Source organism: Oncorhynchus mykiss, chromosome 12, assembly GCF_013265735.2.
Source record: "Oncorhynchus mykiss isolate Arlee chromosome 12, USDA_OmykA_1.1, whole genome shotgun sequence".
Classification (NCBI taxonomy): Eukaryota; Metazoa; Chordata; class Actinopteri; order Salmoniformes; family Salmonidae; genus Oncorhynchus; species Oncorhynchus mykiss.
The window spans coordinates 52181264-52196940 of NC_048576.1; the positions used below are offsets into that span (position 1 = coordinate 52181264).

The 15677-nt window shown below is 42.2% G+C and overlaps 1 protein-coding gene across 3 annotated transcripts in view; it reads left to right on the plus strand.

Moving 5' to 3' along the window:
• The window catches only part of LOC110537755 (gamma-aminobutyric acid receptor subunit gamma-2), a 68158-nt gene that overhangs the window by 17193 nt on the left and 35288 nt on the right, over positions 1 to 15677 (plus strand). For all 3 annotated transcript variants that reach the window (XM_021624119.2, XM_021624121.2, XM_021624120.2), the window contains exons 4-6: positions 4004 to 4224; positions 4839 to 4921; positions 6663 to 6800. In XM_021624119.2, coding sequence (XP_021479794.1) covers positions 4004 to 4224; positions 4839 to 4921; positions 6663 to 6800 — 442 coding nt within the window. The remainder of the gene's footprint in view (positions 1 to 4003; positions 4225 to 4838; positions 4922 to 6662; positions 6801 to 15677) is intronic.

Genomic DNA, 15677 nt, shown 5'->3' on the forward strand with positions numbered 1-15677 from the left:
TCTATATGCTCTCTTTCGCTTTGCCTTTCTCTCTCTCCTCTCACACTCTCAATCTCATCTCTCTCTCTCTCACTCAAACACACACGACTACACACACACACACACACACACACACACACACACACACACACACACACACACACTGCTCTCCCCTTTCTTCAGTGCTCTATTGAATACCCTTCATATACAGTACCTTCAGAAAGTTTTCACACCCCTTGACTTTATCCACATTTTGCTGTGTATGAATTTAAAATTGATAAAATTTAGATTTTTTTGTCACAGGCTTACACACAATACGCCAAAATTTCATAGTGGAATTGTGATTTTAGAGTTTTTTATTTTAATATTTTTTTTACAAATGAACTAAAAATGAAAAGCTGAAATGTCTTGAGTTAATAAGTATTCAGGAGTAAAAATAGCTTAACAAGACACGTAATATGTTGCATGGACTCTGTGTGCAATAATAGTGTTCAACATGATTTTTGAATGACTACCTCATCTCTGTACAGCTATTTTTACTCCTGAATACTTATACAATTATCTGTAAGGTCCCTCAGTCGAGCAGTGAATTTCAAACACAGATTCAACCACAAAGACCAGGGAAGTTTTCCAATGCCTCTCAAAGAAGGGCTCCTGTTGGTAGATGGGTTAAAAAAAGCAGACATTGAATATCCCTTTGAGCATGGGGAAGTTATAAATTACACTTTGGATTGTGTATCAGTACACCCAGTCACTACAAAGATACAGTCATCTTTCCTAACCCAGTTGCCAGAGAGGAAGATACCCTCTGAGGGACTTGAGGCCAAAGGTGACTTTAAAACAGTTACAGAGTTTAATGGCTGTGCTAAAAAAAAGTCTTAAACAAATCAAAATATATTTTATATTTGAGATTCTTCAAAGAAGCCACCCTCTGCCTTGATGACAGCTTTGCACACTCTTGGCATTCTCTCAACCAGCTTCATGAGGTACTCACATAGAAAGCATTTCAATTAACAGGCGTGCCTTGTTAAGTTAATTTGTGGAATTTCTTTCCTTCTTAATGCGTTTGAGCCAATCAGTAGTGTTGTGACAAGGTAGGGGTGGTATACAGAAAATAGCCTTATTTGGTAAAAGACCAAGTCCAGATTATGGCAAGAACAGCTCAAATAAGCAAAGAGAAATGACAGTCCATCATTACTTTAAGACATGAAGGTCAGTCAATACAGAACCTTTCAAGAACCTTTACATTTTCTTCAAGTGTACTTGCCAAAACCATCAAGTGCTATGATGTAGCTGGCTCTCATGAGGACCACCACAGGAAAGGAATACCCAGACCCTGCTGCAGAGGATAAGTTCATTAGAGTTAATTGCACCTCAGTTTGCAGCTCAAATAAATGCTTCACAGAGTTCAAGTAAGTAACAGACACATTTCAAAATCAACTGTTCAGAGGAGACTGTGTGAATCAGTTCTTCATGCTCGAAAATCTGCAAAGAAACCACTACTAAAGGACACCAATGAGAAGAATAGACTTGTTTAGGCCAAGAAACACAAGCAATGGACATTCGGCCAGTGGAAATCTGTCCTTTTGTCTGATGAGTACACATTTGAGATATTTGGTTTCTACCTGCCGTGTCTTTGTCAGACGCAGAGTAAGTGAACAGATGATCTCAGCATGTGTGGTTCCCACCGTGAAGCATGGATGAGGTGTGATGGTGTGGGGGTGCTTTGCTGGTGACACTCTGTGATTTATTTAGAATTCGAGGCACACTTAACCAGCATGGCTACCACATCATTCTGCAGCGATACGCCATCACATCTGGTTTGCACTTAGTGGGACTATCATTTATTTTTCAACAGGACAATGACAAACACCACACCTCCAGGCTGTGTAAGGGCTATCTGACCAAGAAGGATGGAGTGCTGCATCAGATGACCTAGCCTCCACAATCACCCGACCTTAACCCAATTGAGATGATTTGGGATGAGTTGGATCGCAGAGTGAAGGAAAATGAGCCAACAGGTGCTCAGCATATGTAGGAACTTCTTCAAGACTGTTGGAAAAGCATTCCTCTTGAAGCTGCTTGAGAGAATGCCACGTGTGTGCAAACCTGTCATCAAGGCAAAGGGTGGCTACTTTGAAGAATCTCAATTATAAAATAGTTTATTTGTTTAACACTTTTGCTTACTACATGATTCCATATGTGTTATTTCATAGTTTTGATGTCTTCACTATTTGTCTACAATGTAAAAATAAAGAAAAACCCTTGAATGAGTAGGTGTGTCCAAACGTTTGACTGGTCCTGTATGCACATTAGATATTTCTATAGATATGTTAAATTCGCAAAATGTATGGGATATTATGGGGTTTTGTGTGTCGATGGGTGATAGCAGAAATATGTTAAATCCATTTTGAATTCAGGCTGTATCAAAACAAAATGTTGAATAAGTCAAGGGGTATGAATACTTTCTGAAGGCACTGTATGGATGTCACTGACAAAAGAAAGGAAACACTTGTGTAAATGAGGGATTCGATGTATATTGAAAGCAGGTGCTTCCACACAGGTATGGTTCCTGAGTTAATTAGGCAATTAACATCCCATCATGCTTAGGATCATGAAGAGTTCTCAGTGACTTTGAAAGAGGGGTCTCAAAGGAGCATAGCGGTGTTCAAGGGTGTGTGTGTGTGTGTGTGTGTGTGTGTGTGTGTGTGTCTCGGTCACCAGATCTCAACCCAATTGAGATTCGGGGTGCATCTGAGACAGACTTTTTCCACAACCATCAACAAAACATCAAATTATGGAATTTCTCATTGAAGAATGGTGTTGCATCCCTCCAATAGATTTCCAGACACGTGTAGAATCTATGCCAGGGCGCATTGATGCTGTCCTGGCAGCTTGTGGTGGCCCCAAGCCAGGAGGACGAGAATGAGGGGAGGAGGAGAGAGAAGGACTGGAGGAGTTGTGAGAAGCGGAGGAAGTTACCTGTAGATCCCAGCCCTGTTGAATGGGAGACAGTGATCACTGCAGAAAACACTTTTCAGGGAGGTTATGAGGTTAGATAATGTTACTGCTTTCCAATGGAAAGTTAAGATCACTTTATTTGTCAATTGCACACAAGATCCAACCGAAATGTGACTTTCACTTTTAAACCAACCCCTCCGAAAGACGCACACAGGTTTTGGAGAGATCCAGTGGGCTGCCACACTGGGCACCCAGGGAGCTGTTATTGTGGGGGGTTAAGCGCCTTACTCAAGGGCACAACAGCAGGCAATGACTTCTAGGATTTGATACCCTCTGGTTGCCAGCTCACTTCCCAACAGATGTTTTCCTGTCAGACTCAGAATTCGAACTGGCAAGCCTCCAGTTGCTGGCTCGCTAAGCTACCTGCCGCCCCAGGGAAGCCATTCTTTGCCCCGTTAAACATTTCAATTTCAGGTTGAGATGGTCCAGTTCAGCACCACTATTTCATCAGGACAAAGGATTCATGGCCTGAAAGGAAGCCATTTTTCTTAGAGAAAGTGCTCTTCCAACATATGGCAGGCAGCATTACGCTTCAATGTCGTTGTAAAACTGCCCTCAGAATAAACGGTTTTGGTGGAACCTGGAGAGTGATTTGTAGTAACAGTTCTGGATTACTCTCGTTCCTGTCCAGGGTCTCAGGGCACTCGGATCTAGTTAAGGATCCCAGGGTGCTCAATGGTAATGTTTTTATTTCAACACAGACTTTAACATGTATATAAAGGATGACTGTGGATGGAATTCATTCAAAACTGACATAGTGATGGGCTTTGTGTCTTTTGGCACAAAGCCCAATAGTTTATGAACTACTGCCTGTGCACGTAGTTCTTATTCTGAAATGGGATACATCTACCTGTGAGGGTTGTCTACATTGTAGTAGTAGCAGGTTGTTACAGTAGCAAAAACATTATCTGATCTCATTTGGCCTTAGGAGAAATAGCTACTGCGTAATACCGCAATGCCGGTTTGATTGAATCGAGCCTGTGTTGTTGTTTTTTCTCCGCAGGAGTACACCATCGACATCTTTTTTGCCCAGACGTGGTATGACCGGAGATTGAAGTTCAACAGTACCATGAAGGTCCTGCGTCTCAACAGCAACATGGTGGGCAAGATCTGGATCCCCGACACCTTCTTTCGCAACTCCAAGAAGGCCGACGCCCACTGGATCACCACGCCCAATCGCATGCTTCGGATCTGGAACGATGGACGGATACTCTACACACTGCGGTGAGATTTCCAATGAAGAATCACCGATGGATGACCCTGACACAAATGAGGGAACAGAGGCTGTTTCCAGTTGACTGTATCTGACAGGCGGTAGTTCTCTATCGGCACTGGTTGAGCTTTGGACCACGTTAATTATCCTAATTTGGTGCCCCCGGTTAAGGAAGGAGAGTAGCTTCAGCCTGGCAGTACTGATGTGGTCTAGTCTAGAGAATGCAGTGGTCTAGGATGAACGGTATCTACTATCTAGCCAGATAACTCTCTCTCTCATACTGTCTAATTAGTGGAGGAATTATGCTGGACTGGACTCCTCAACCCATCTGTGATTGATGTTCTCCCAGAATGCAACCACAGTTCATTAATTCGTTAGGGAACTCCAACCTCACCAATGGCTAATTGTATCATCCTAATGCTGAATAGAATGATACATGACAAAAGTGGATGGATGAGTAATGTCATTATTGCCCATTTTGTCATTTAGAAGGTTTAATGAGTCTGACTTTCATGTCCACTGAATGGTAGAAATCAGACAGGATTTGTTACAAAACAGAGGTATGTTAGATGCTTTGTTGACAACCCCAACCAGCACAGTAAGTGGTGTGTCTTTCTGTTTGCAGGTTGACTATTGATGCCGAGTGCCAGCTTAAACTGAACAACTTTCCAATGGATGAGCACTCCTGTCCCCTGGAGTTTTCAAGCTGTGAGTCTGGCCATATGCTCTCCCCTACCCCACCGTCTCGCTCACTCTCTCTCTTGCTCACACACACTCTATATATCTCTCTGCATGGCGTCCACATGCCCGCTTCCAACTGCAACAGCAGTGGCAGCCAAGAACAAGCACCATGCCATGCTGATGAAGACATCAGCACAGTGGACATAATGCTCCCATGTCCCCCCCCCCCCCTTTTTTACTATTGTGAGATAGGGGGAAAGGAAAGAGACAGCAGTACATTTTGAGAAGGGAGAAGCGATACGTTTTCACATTGACCTCCAAACCGTAGAAGTTTAGATCCAGTGCAGTAGCAGTGGTGGAAAAATTATTAAATTGTTGTACTTGAGTAAAAGTAAAGATACTTTAATAGAAAATGACTCAAGTAAAAGTCACCCAGTAAAAAACTGCTTGAGTAAAAGTGAAAAAAAGTATTTGGTTTTAAATATACTTAAGTATCAAAAGTAAAAGTATAAATCATTTCTTATTCCTTATATCAAGTCAACCAGATGACACAATTTTCCTGTTTTTTACATTTATGTATAGCCAAGGGCACACTCCAACACTCAGACATCATTTGCAAATGAAGCATTTGTCTTTAGTGAGTCCGCCAGATCAGAGGCAGTGGTGATGACCAGGGATGTTCTCTTGATAAGTCTGTGAATTGGAACATTTCCCTGTGCAGCTAAGCATTCAAAATGTAACGAGTACTTTGGGGTGTCAGGGAAAATGTATGGAGTAAAAAGTACATCATTTTCTTTAGGAATGTAGTGAAGTGAAAGTTGTCAAAAATATGAATGGTAAAGTACAGATACTCAAAAAAACAGCTTAAGTATTACTTTAAAGTATTTTTACTTAAGTACTTTACACCGCTATACAGTAGCCAGGCAGGCAGGGTTGGTGAGAGAGACCACAGCCAGAGAAATCAGTGTTCCTCATGAGGAGCTGGTGGGGATGGGGTTCGTGGTAATGAGCCTGTAAGTGAGCTACAGATGCACCATGGGACGGTCTTGGGAGAGAGAGAGAGAGAGAGGTTCCTAAATAGCTCCAGGGCAACAAGAAAGAGAAATGAGAGTTGAAGCCCTAAAAACAGAAGAGAAAAACACATTTAAAATTGATGAAAGCCACGGATGATTCCAATGGCTGAAATCAGTTTGAAGTGCATTAGCTCCCCTCAGTTGCAGCACACGATGCAGCATATCTTTTTTTCAGCACGCACTGAGAAAGAGTGCCACATTCACTGCAACCATTTTGTAATGTATCCTGAAAGCATAGCCATGGAAGCATCTTTGGAAGGACAGAATGGCCTTAATGTGGACAGCAGATAAAGACTACAACCTTCAAAGCTATGTGTTTAAAAATGTAAAAACCCACTACAGCTTGCACTTGGGAAAGTTGAGATGCATTAAATCACCCCATTTAGCATGATGTAGCCCTATGCATTGTTGTTTTCTTCTCTGGACAGAAATCAACAAAGACTTGACTCAAGGTCAGTCGCTATTAGTGTCCAGTCACTATTTAGGATTGCACCGTATGATGTTACTGAATATTCATTGTCCACTTTACATTACTGTGGCCTTAAACCTAATAACCATTGGAGCGCTACAGAAGTACATAGTGTAACACATCACCTGTGCAACACATTTTAATATGGGATGAATTCAGTCATAGACCACCAGGTAGTAATGTCCAGAGCTAATGGTCAACCCCCCCCCCCCCCCCCCTTGTTCAGATGGCTACCCCAGAGAGGAGATAGTGTACAAGTGGAAGAGGAGCTCCGTGGAGGTGGGAGACATCCGCTCCTGGAGGCTCTACCAGTTCTCCTTTGTTGGCCTGAGGAACACCTCCGAGATCGTCAGGACCGTGTCAGGTAATGGCCTCGTTCTTTTTCTCTTTCTCTTTCACTCTGTCTCTCTGAGCTTCCCTGTTCTGAATGTGCTGTGGTTTACTCAAGGAGCCCTCCTTCCTGGCGCATGCAGCGTGCATGATATGTGCACCCTGGTGAATTAAAATACTCTGTGCCTAGTAACAGAGGAAAACATACGCATTATTTTAGGAGACGATCTTATCCAGAGCGACTCACAGCAGTGAGTGCATACATATTCGTATTCTGTTTGTATTGGTCCCCCATGGGAATCAAACCAAGTGCCACGCTCTACCTACTGAGCCACACAGGACATTTTGCATGCACACATTGTCTGTTGGTGCATTCCGCTAGAAACAAAGCAGGAAATGAATGAACCTGAGGAAAATGGCTCCTCGGCAGCTAAAGTTTATCAGATGCTGTTTTTAGTTGTTGAATGCTTAATATATCTGGCGGTGTGTTAAGGGGCTTATATAGAAATAGGTGGATTGGTTGGGTAGTCACTGTGATATTCTTTGGTGTACAGGCGAGCTGATAGGGAGCTTTACCTTTGGCCCACACAAAATGGCTGACAAGTTTCCTCTAAAAGGCCAAACCTAAATAGTGACAGTCATGAAGATATAATGCCATTTTAGCAGTTATTTCCCCTAAATGGCAGCTACAGAAGAAGAAGTGATAACCAGAGGAAACACAATCTGTTACAATTATCATGAAACATGGCAAGAGTCTTTTTGGCTTCTAGGGGGGAGGGAATGCAAATGAAGAAAGATCTTAAAAAAAAGATACTCCATTTATTTAGATGTTTCGCTTAAATGGATATTGATCACGCAGAATGGATCTATATTTCATCTGTTTAGGACTATCTCCCTGGCCTAACGAAACAGACGTGATTGTATCAGACATGCTTTAGTAGAGCAATTAGGTCTTACATTTTCTTCAGATTACATCTCTGTGTATTTAGAAGGCAATTGTTGTTGTACCGGAGAAGGTCCACATGTTGCTATGCTCTAAGACACTTCCAGGTTAGTTTTCCATTTACTGCAAAGGGGACATAAAGTACCATTTTAATTACACATATGATTGTTAGGCTACACTCTTAGAAACCTAAAAGGGTTCTTCGGCTGTCCCCATAGGATAACCTTTTGAATAACCCTTTTTGGCTCAAAAAAGGATTCTCCTTATGGGGACAGCCGAAGAACCCTTTTGGAACCATTTTTTCTAAGAGTGTACAGATGTCAGATGGCCTATTCATTTCTCAAAACCTCTGTGTCGTGGTCCTAACTAGTATTGTGAAAGATGAACAGAATGTCTTTGATGACAACAGATCCAACTCCTTTCGGCGTATAGCCGTTATCAGGAAGTGATGTTCGAGGTACTCTTTTAAGTAGCCTGTATATCATGTCAACTATTGCATGTATAGATAGTGAAATGTGACCTGAACTGTTGGAAGTGTAAAGCTGTGTATGGAGGAGATAAACTGAATGGGCAGCCACAGTCATTCAGACCTGTCAGTGTCTGCATGCAGTGTGACAACCTGGCACACCTAATTTTCGTAGATTAAAAACAAATAATAAATGACAAAGCGGCGCTCTATATCTACCATGCGCAGCTGCTCCGACAGCTGTTGCCTGTTATATTCACATGCTAGCCTCAGATCCCTGGGATAACACTTTCTCTGAAGTCAGTGAACAAAACAGAGGTACAATACAATGTCTTGGAAAGTCACTCACTGTCGATGCAACTGAGAGGTAATTACATTGATTGGAAATAGTATACTATAATCAGACTGATTTTACTTTCAAGCGATAGATGCTGTGTGGGGGAGGACTAAGTGGAAAGTATTTGTCTATTCCTTTGACATATTGGTTAGATAAACAAAATAGGTGTTCTGTTACATAACAAGGGAAAGTGAATATCCCTGTTGTAATGGTGTAGTCCATTGTGGAGTTTGCCTTTGTTTAAGATTCTGGAACACACCATCTGGTGAAAATTTATTCAGGAGGTAGCAGAGGAGGGATCATGCCCTTGCACTCTGTATTTTAACTACCGTTCCATTTGTGCTGATATGGGAAATGTTGACTACTGCTAGGGCATTAGGTATATTGTACATTCAGTGCACATAGCTGGAGTTCTATTTTAAGTTTGGCCATAAGCACATAAAGACATTAGAGTCACTTGATTAGCGTGATTTTTGAGTTCTATACCGGTTGTAAAATAGGTCAGTTAGGGGGAGCACAAGGACACAGAGAAACAAGATGTTTGTTTCTTACTAAGGTTTGCTTTATAAGGAGGCTGTGTCTGCTTTGATTTGGTGTTCATCCTCTGGCAATGTCAACAAACTTAGACCTTCACTATGTCACATCACATCAAGGCCCCTCGAGGGCCACCAGTCTACCTGCGGATCCCTACGTCCTCCTCAGACAGTGTCCTGATCTAGCCCCCTGCTGTTGTCCATTGCTGCTGACAACTAAGGAACTAGCTTTACATGGGCAAGCAGTCCGAGAGTGAGAACCAGACAACACACTAGAGGATTTGTCTGTAAGTCATTGCAGTGTCTGCCTCCATACTTGGGTAACCTTAATGCAAACTCAACCTTTAATTCACCGGGTTAAGCCGGGAGTCCAGTGCTGCTAAACAAGCTGTTTCAGAGATCAATGATGGAGAGGTGGGGGCGGGGGGTGAGCAGGAAGAGAAAGTTGTTTGGGAGCAAGTTGTGTCAGACGTTGTTGTTTTCTTCCATTTGATTTGTCCCTTGCCAAACACAAGCATTCATTTCTGAGCATTTGCTTTGACCCATTTAGTCCCATTGGTCACCATAGTGAGAGAACATGTTTTGTTGTACTTTACAGGCTCTAGAGAAGATAAAGTTGTACTTATCAACAAATAAGTCCTATACTATGCATTATTAAGGTTATCACAATCAAAAAGCTGCACTTTTACAGACTAATTTGGCACCGCAAGTCACTATTCAACAGCTTAAAAAACAAATACATTGTTGACATTTAAAAAATATTTTCTTTGTAAATACAATGTTTAAAGGGTCTAGTTTACATATTGGCCTTCATGTTCAATAGATTGAATCCATGATGCTTGTGGGATATGAAAATATAATTGTTGCCAATGGTAAAATACAGTGGCTCTAATTTATTATATACAGTATATTTAATCATAGCAGATTATTATTTTTTTTAAGCTGGGTTATGGGTATACAGTATATTTAATCATAGCAGATTTTTTTTATTTTTTTATGTTGGGTTACGGATATACTTGATCAAGATGATGTTACAGATGATTGTACCATTATCCATTTGCCTTTACATTTGTTTAAATCAGTGGTTTTGACTGTAAAATGCCATATTTTGTTATTTGAGGGGAAATTGACCCATAAACTGATCTTGGGTAATAACTAAACACATATTTAATGTCAATAGGTTTCTTTAGTGTCTTTTGCACAATGTTAGATCTTGCTGAATAGCCACAGGTGTAAACCTGGTTCGTATGGGTTTTTGGGGCTGAGATATGTAGATTGTAGATTGAGTTCAAGCACAGGCGCAGACTTTGTAGGTAAGTAACTTGGAGCTTAAATACAGGTGTAGATCTGATTTGTATGAATATTGGGGCTGAAATGCAGGAGTACTCCTATTTTTATGACAATTGAGGATGACATGTCACAGTTGACCTGTTTTTTTTTGTATATTTTTTGTCAATCAATATTGGGTTGGACATGCACGTGTACACCTGGTCTGTAAGAATACTAGGGTAAACCTCTTCTATATGAGTGTGCCCATGGATTTACCTGGTTTATATGAGTAATAGGGTTTAGTGATACACAAGGCTCTTACAGGTAAAGGGTCTGGATGGATGTCTATTGCCCATTTAAACGTCGATTTAAGTTTGCGGTAGGAAAAAGGTGAATGGGGTTGAGACATGTGTTATTCCACTGTGCGATGAGTTATCTATAAAATGATTAGCGTATACAGGTCGGAGGTCACAGGACTAAGATATGCAAATAACAGGATTAGGATGTGCAGCAAATAGCTGAATAGATGAATTGGAAAACCGTTGTTTAAACAGAGCCCGTGTTGGAGCTATAATCTCAACCGTAAAAAGAATCAGCCGCATTCGGCATGTTTCAATTTCCATATTCCACATTCCCCCCCTCTATCTCTTTAAGATGAATCATAGTATGGTTTTAAACAGCGTAGCTGATGGTTAATTTGTTATGTATTTGTGTGTGTGTTTTTTTGGGACGAGTGCTATTCTTAGAGTGACCTTTTAGATGCTGTGGCGTGCAGCTCTGTTGTCAGTGTGCGTCAGTCTGTGTGATTTAGCTGGAGTCAAAAAAGCCTCGGGACACATCATCATCCTCTTCCGATTATGGAGCCCCACAGTTTGCAGATGAAATCCGGAGGCATTGTGGATGAAAGGAAGTGGCCGGGTCGAAGGGTGAGGGACGAGGGACAAGCACAGCACACAGGGCATAACGCCGCCCGCCCGCCTGGTTAATGCGTCATTGTTCTCTCCCCTCTTTAGCCCTTCAGTCCTGCAATGGGGGCCCGGCAAAGAAACAAACAAAACCCAAATACCAACACGGGATGTTTTCTGAGGCAATCCCCACTTAGGGTGAAGAGACAAACCTTGTGGAAATATAGTGACTGTGGTGGGGAGAGGTTTGGGAATCATCCCAGGGGCACTGTGGTCATCGTCTTGCACCAGGTTCGATAGAAGTAATCAAAAGCAGATTAAGGAGAGAAGGTGCCAGGCTGTTAAAGAAGATGACCAAGAAGAAGTGAAAGCTCAAAGTTGCCCTTTCACAGGGCAGCGTAATGAATGAAGTAGAAATAAAAGAACATATTCCTGCCAACAGATATTTCCACGTGGAACACAAGTGCATAAACTATACTTACAGTACATCTACACTATTTCAGGTTCTCCTTTCCAGATAAAAAACATTTACTCAGCGATGGCAGTAATGTGCTTAGCACATTTATCTATTTATCACATTTATCTATTTAGCATATTTATGTGATTATCTGGATTTATTTTTCTCATTTTGTCTGTCATAGTTGAAGTGTACCTATGATGAACATTACAGCCCTCTCTCATCTTTTTAAGTGGGAGAACTTGCACAATTGGTGCTGACTAAATACTTTTTTGCCCCACTGTACATGTGATATGAGTAATGTAAGATATGTAAACATTATTAAAGTGGCAATATTTAAAGTGGCATTGTTTATAGTAACTAGTGATCCATTGATTCAAGTGCCCAGTGATTGGGTAATTGGGTCTCAATGTAGGAAGTAGCCTCTCTGAGTTAGTGATTGCTGTTTAGCAGTCTGATGGCCTTGAGATAGAAGCTGTTTTTCAATCTCTCGGTCCCAGCGTTGATGCACCTGTACTGACCTTGCCTGTACCCCGCCTGCACCTGTACTGACTTTCCACCTTCTCCACTGCTGTCCCTTCAATGTGGATAGGGGGGTGCTCCCTCTGCTGTTTCCTGAAGTCCATGATCATCTCCTTTGTTTCGTTGATGTTGGGTGAGAGGTTTTTTTCCTGACACCACACTCCATGTGCCCTCACCTCCTTCCTGTGGGCTGTCTTGTCGTTGTTGGTGTTCAGGCCCACTACTGTTGTGTCATCTGCATACTTGGTGATTGAGTTGGAGGCGTGCATGGCCACACAGTCATGGGTGAACAGGGAGTACAGGAGAGGGCTGAGCACACACCCTTGTGTGGCTCCAGTGTTGAGGGTCAGTGAAGTGGAGATGTTGTTTCCTACCTTCACCACCTGGGGGCGGCCCGTCAGAAAGTCCAGGACCCACGTACCCTTGTGTTAAAAGGGTTAGGAAGGATACACACTGTATGCAGTGCATTGGAAAGTATTCAGACCCCTTCCCTTTTTCCACATTTTGTTATGTTACAGCCTTATTCTAAAATGGATTAAATCGCTTTTTTCCCCTTAACAATCTACACAGAATACCCCTTAATGACAAAGCAAAAACAGTTTTTTTTTATGTTTGCAAAAAAACTGAAATATCACATTTTCATAGGTATTCAGACCTTTTACTCATTACTTTGTTGAACCACCTTTAGCAGTGATTACAGCATCGAGTCTTCTTGGGTATAACACTACAAGCTTGGCACACCTGTGTTTGGGGAGTTAACATTCTTCTCTGCAGATCTTCTCAACGACTGTCAGGTTGGATGGGGAGCATCGCTGCACAGCCATTTTCAGGTCTCTCCAGAGATTTTCAATCCGGTTCACGCAAGGACATTCAGAGACTTGTCCCGAAGCCACGCATGCATTGTCTGTGTGCTTAGGGTCATTGTCCTGTTGGAAGGTGAACCTTCGCCCCAGTCTGAGGTTCTGAGCGCTTTGGAGCAGGTTTTCATCAAGGGTCTCTCTGTACTTAGCTCTGTTATTCTTTCCCTCGATCCTGACTAGTCTCCCAGCCCCTGCCACTGAAAAACATCACCACAGCATGATGCTGCAACCACCACGCTTCACCGTAGGGGTGGTGCCAGGTTTCCTCCAGACGTGACGCTTGGCATTCAGGCCAACTATTTCAATCTTGGTTTCATCAGACCAGAGAATCTTGTTTCTCATGGTCTAAGAGTCCTTTAGGTGCCTTTTTGGCAAACTCCAAGTGGGCTGTCATGCCTTTTACTGAGGAGTCGCTTCCGTCAGGCCAGTCTACCATAAAGGCCTGAATGGTGGAATGCTGCAGACATGATTGTCCTTCTGGAAGATTCTCCCATATCCACAGAGAAATTCTAGAGCCATCAAGTTCTTGGTCACCTCCCTGACCAAGGCCCTTCTCCCCTGATTGCTCAGTTTGGCCGTTCGGCCAGCTCTAGGAAGAGTCTTGGTGGTTCCAAACTTCTTCCATTTAAGAATGATGGAGGCCACTGTGTTCTTGGGGACCTTCAATGCTGCAGATATGTTTTGGTACCTATTCCCAGGTTTATTCCTCAACACAATCCTGTCTCGGTGCTCTACCGACAATTCCTTCGACCTCATGACTTGGTTTTTGCTCTGATATGCACTGTCAACATTGGAACCTTATATAGACAGGTGTGTGACTTTCCAAATCATGTCCAATCAATTTAATTTACCACAGGTGGACTCTCTAGGATGATCAATGCAAAAAATTCTAAATGCCTTTTTTCGCTTCGTCATCATGGGGTATGGTGTGTAGTGTCACGTTCGTCGTAAAGAGGAGACCAATGCTCAGCGTGATTAGAATACATTTTTCTTTAATGAAAAGGAAGAACATTTAACAAACTTAACTTACAAAAACAACAAAACGAACGTGAAGCTATAATAAACCGAGTGCAGACACAGGCAACTATACATAGACAATAACCCACAAAATACCCAGGGAATATGGCTATCTAAAAATGGTCCCCAATCAGAGACAACGATAAACAGCTTCCTCTGATTGAGAACCAATCTAGGCAACCATAGACATAAAAACACCTAGACTAGAAACAACCCCATAAACATACAAAAACCCTAGACAGGGCCAAAACACATATCACCCTCGTCACACCCTGACCTAACCAAAATAATAAAGAAAACAAAGAATACTAAGGTCAGGGCGTGACATGTAGATTGCTGAGTAAATGTTTTATTTAGCCCATTTTAGAATAAGGCTGTAACATAACAAAATGTGGAAAAAGTCAAGGGGTCGGAATACTCTCCGAAGGCACTGTATGTCTTTTTTTTTTAAATTGATGTAGTTCTGTTATTGTCTATTAATGTTCTGTATTATGTCATGTTTCATGTTTTATGTGAACCCCAGGAAGAGTTGCTGCTGCTTTTGCAAAAGCTAATGGGGTTCCTAATAAAATATCAATACTAAACTCATATTCATTATATAAATACGCATGTTTTATTTTGTCTGGCTTGCCATTCCAAATAAAGTGAAAAAGGGAAGAGTTCTGAATACTTTCCGAATGTACTGCATAATCAATTTACCAAGGCGGAACAGCTGTGCTTCAAAAGGAGCAGGTCTCTGAACCTCTGTCTTCCTCCTGGGTGATGCCAGTGATGAGAAGAGTAGATGAGTGGGAGTGACTGAGGCTGTGATTCAGACACAATCCTCTCTGCTGAGTAAAATACCTCCCTATACATCCAGCTTGTGACAGTCTAATAAGCCTATAATTAACACCTGGACATTGATGCTCCTGATAAGCCAAAGAAGAGATTGAATTGGGAAAATAACCACTTTGTTTTCCTCACTATTGACTTACACCTGCATATTAGGAGCTCCTGTAGCGCCAGAGAGGGGGATATCGTGAAACAGAGAGTAAAGGGAATAGTGAAATAGAGAGAGAGTGGAACAGGGAGCGGGGGGCTAGAGAGAAACAGACAAATTGACATTTGAAATTCCGAACAGTTTTGACTTTCCACTGATTCTCTCCCTCATATTCTGAAGTGTAACCGCAGCATCCTGCCTCGGCGCGATTCAGAGAAGTAAACTAGGACACAGGAATACATTGAGCAGAAAGAAATCATTTGTGAGTGTGGGACATTTTGAGGCTGCGTGACAGTTGTTTGTTGCTGGCGCGAGATGGAGGCTGCGAGGCGAGATGGGTATAGTGTATAAACAGGCCAGGCTGTTAGGGAGCTGCTGGTTGGCCCGCTCCCCAGTGTCTTCTGGTGCAGTCTGCAAGGCAAGGCTGCCATGCTGCCACATCCTTGCATATCATTATCTTAGCTGGGAAAGCTGCACTGGGGACCATCAGGGGGCTAGACTAGCCCAGCCAGCACACACTTTAATATCACTTCATGTAGCAAGGCTCATGCCACACAAACCTGAGATTACACCTCTCTAAGCCATAATTTGGCCGATTCAGAAGTGAATGATGAAAGAAATAT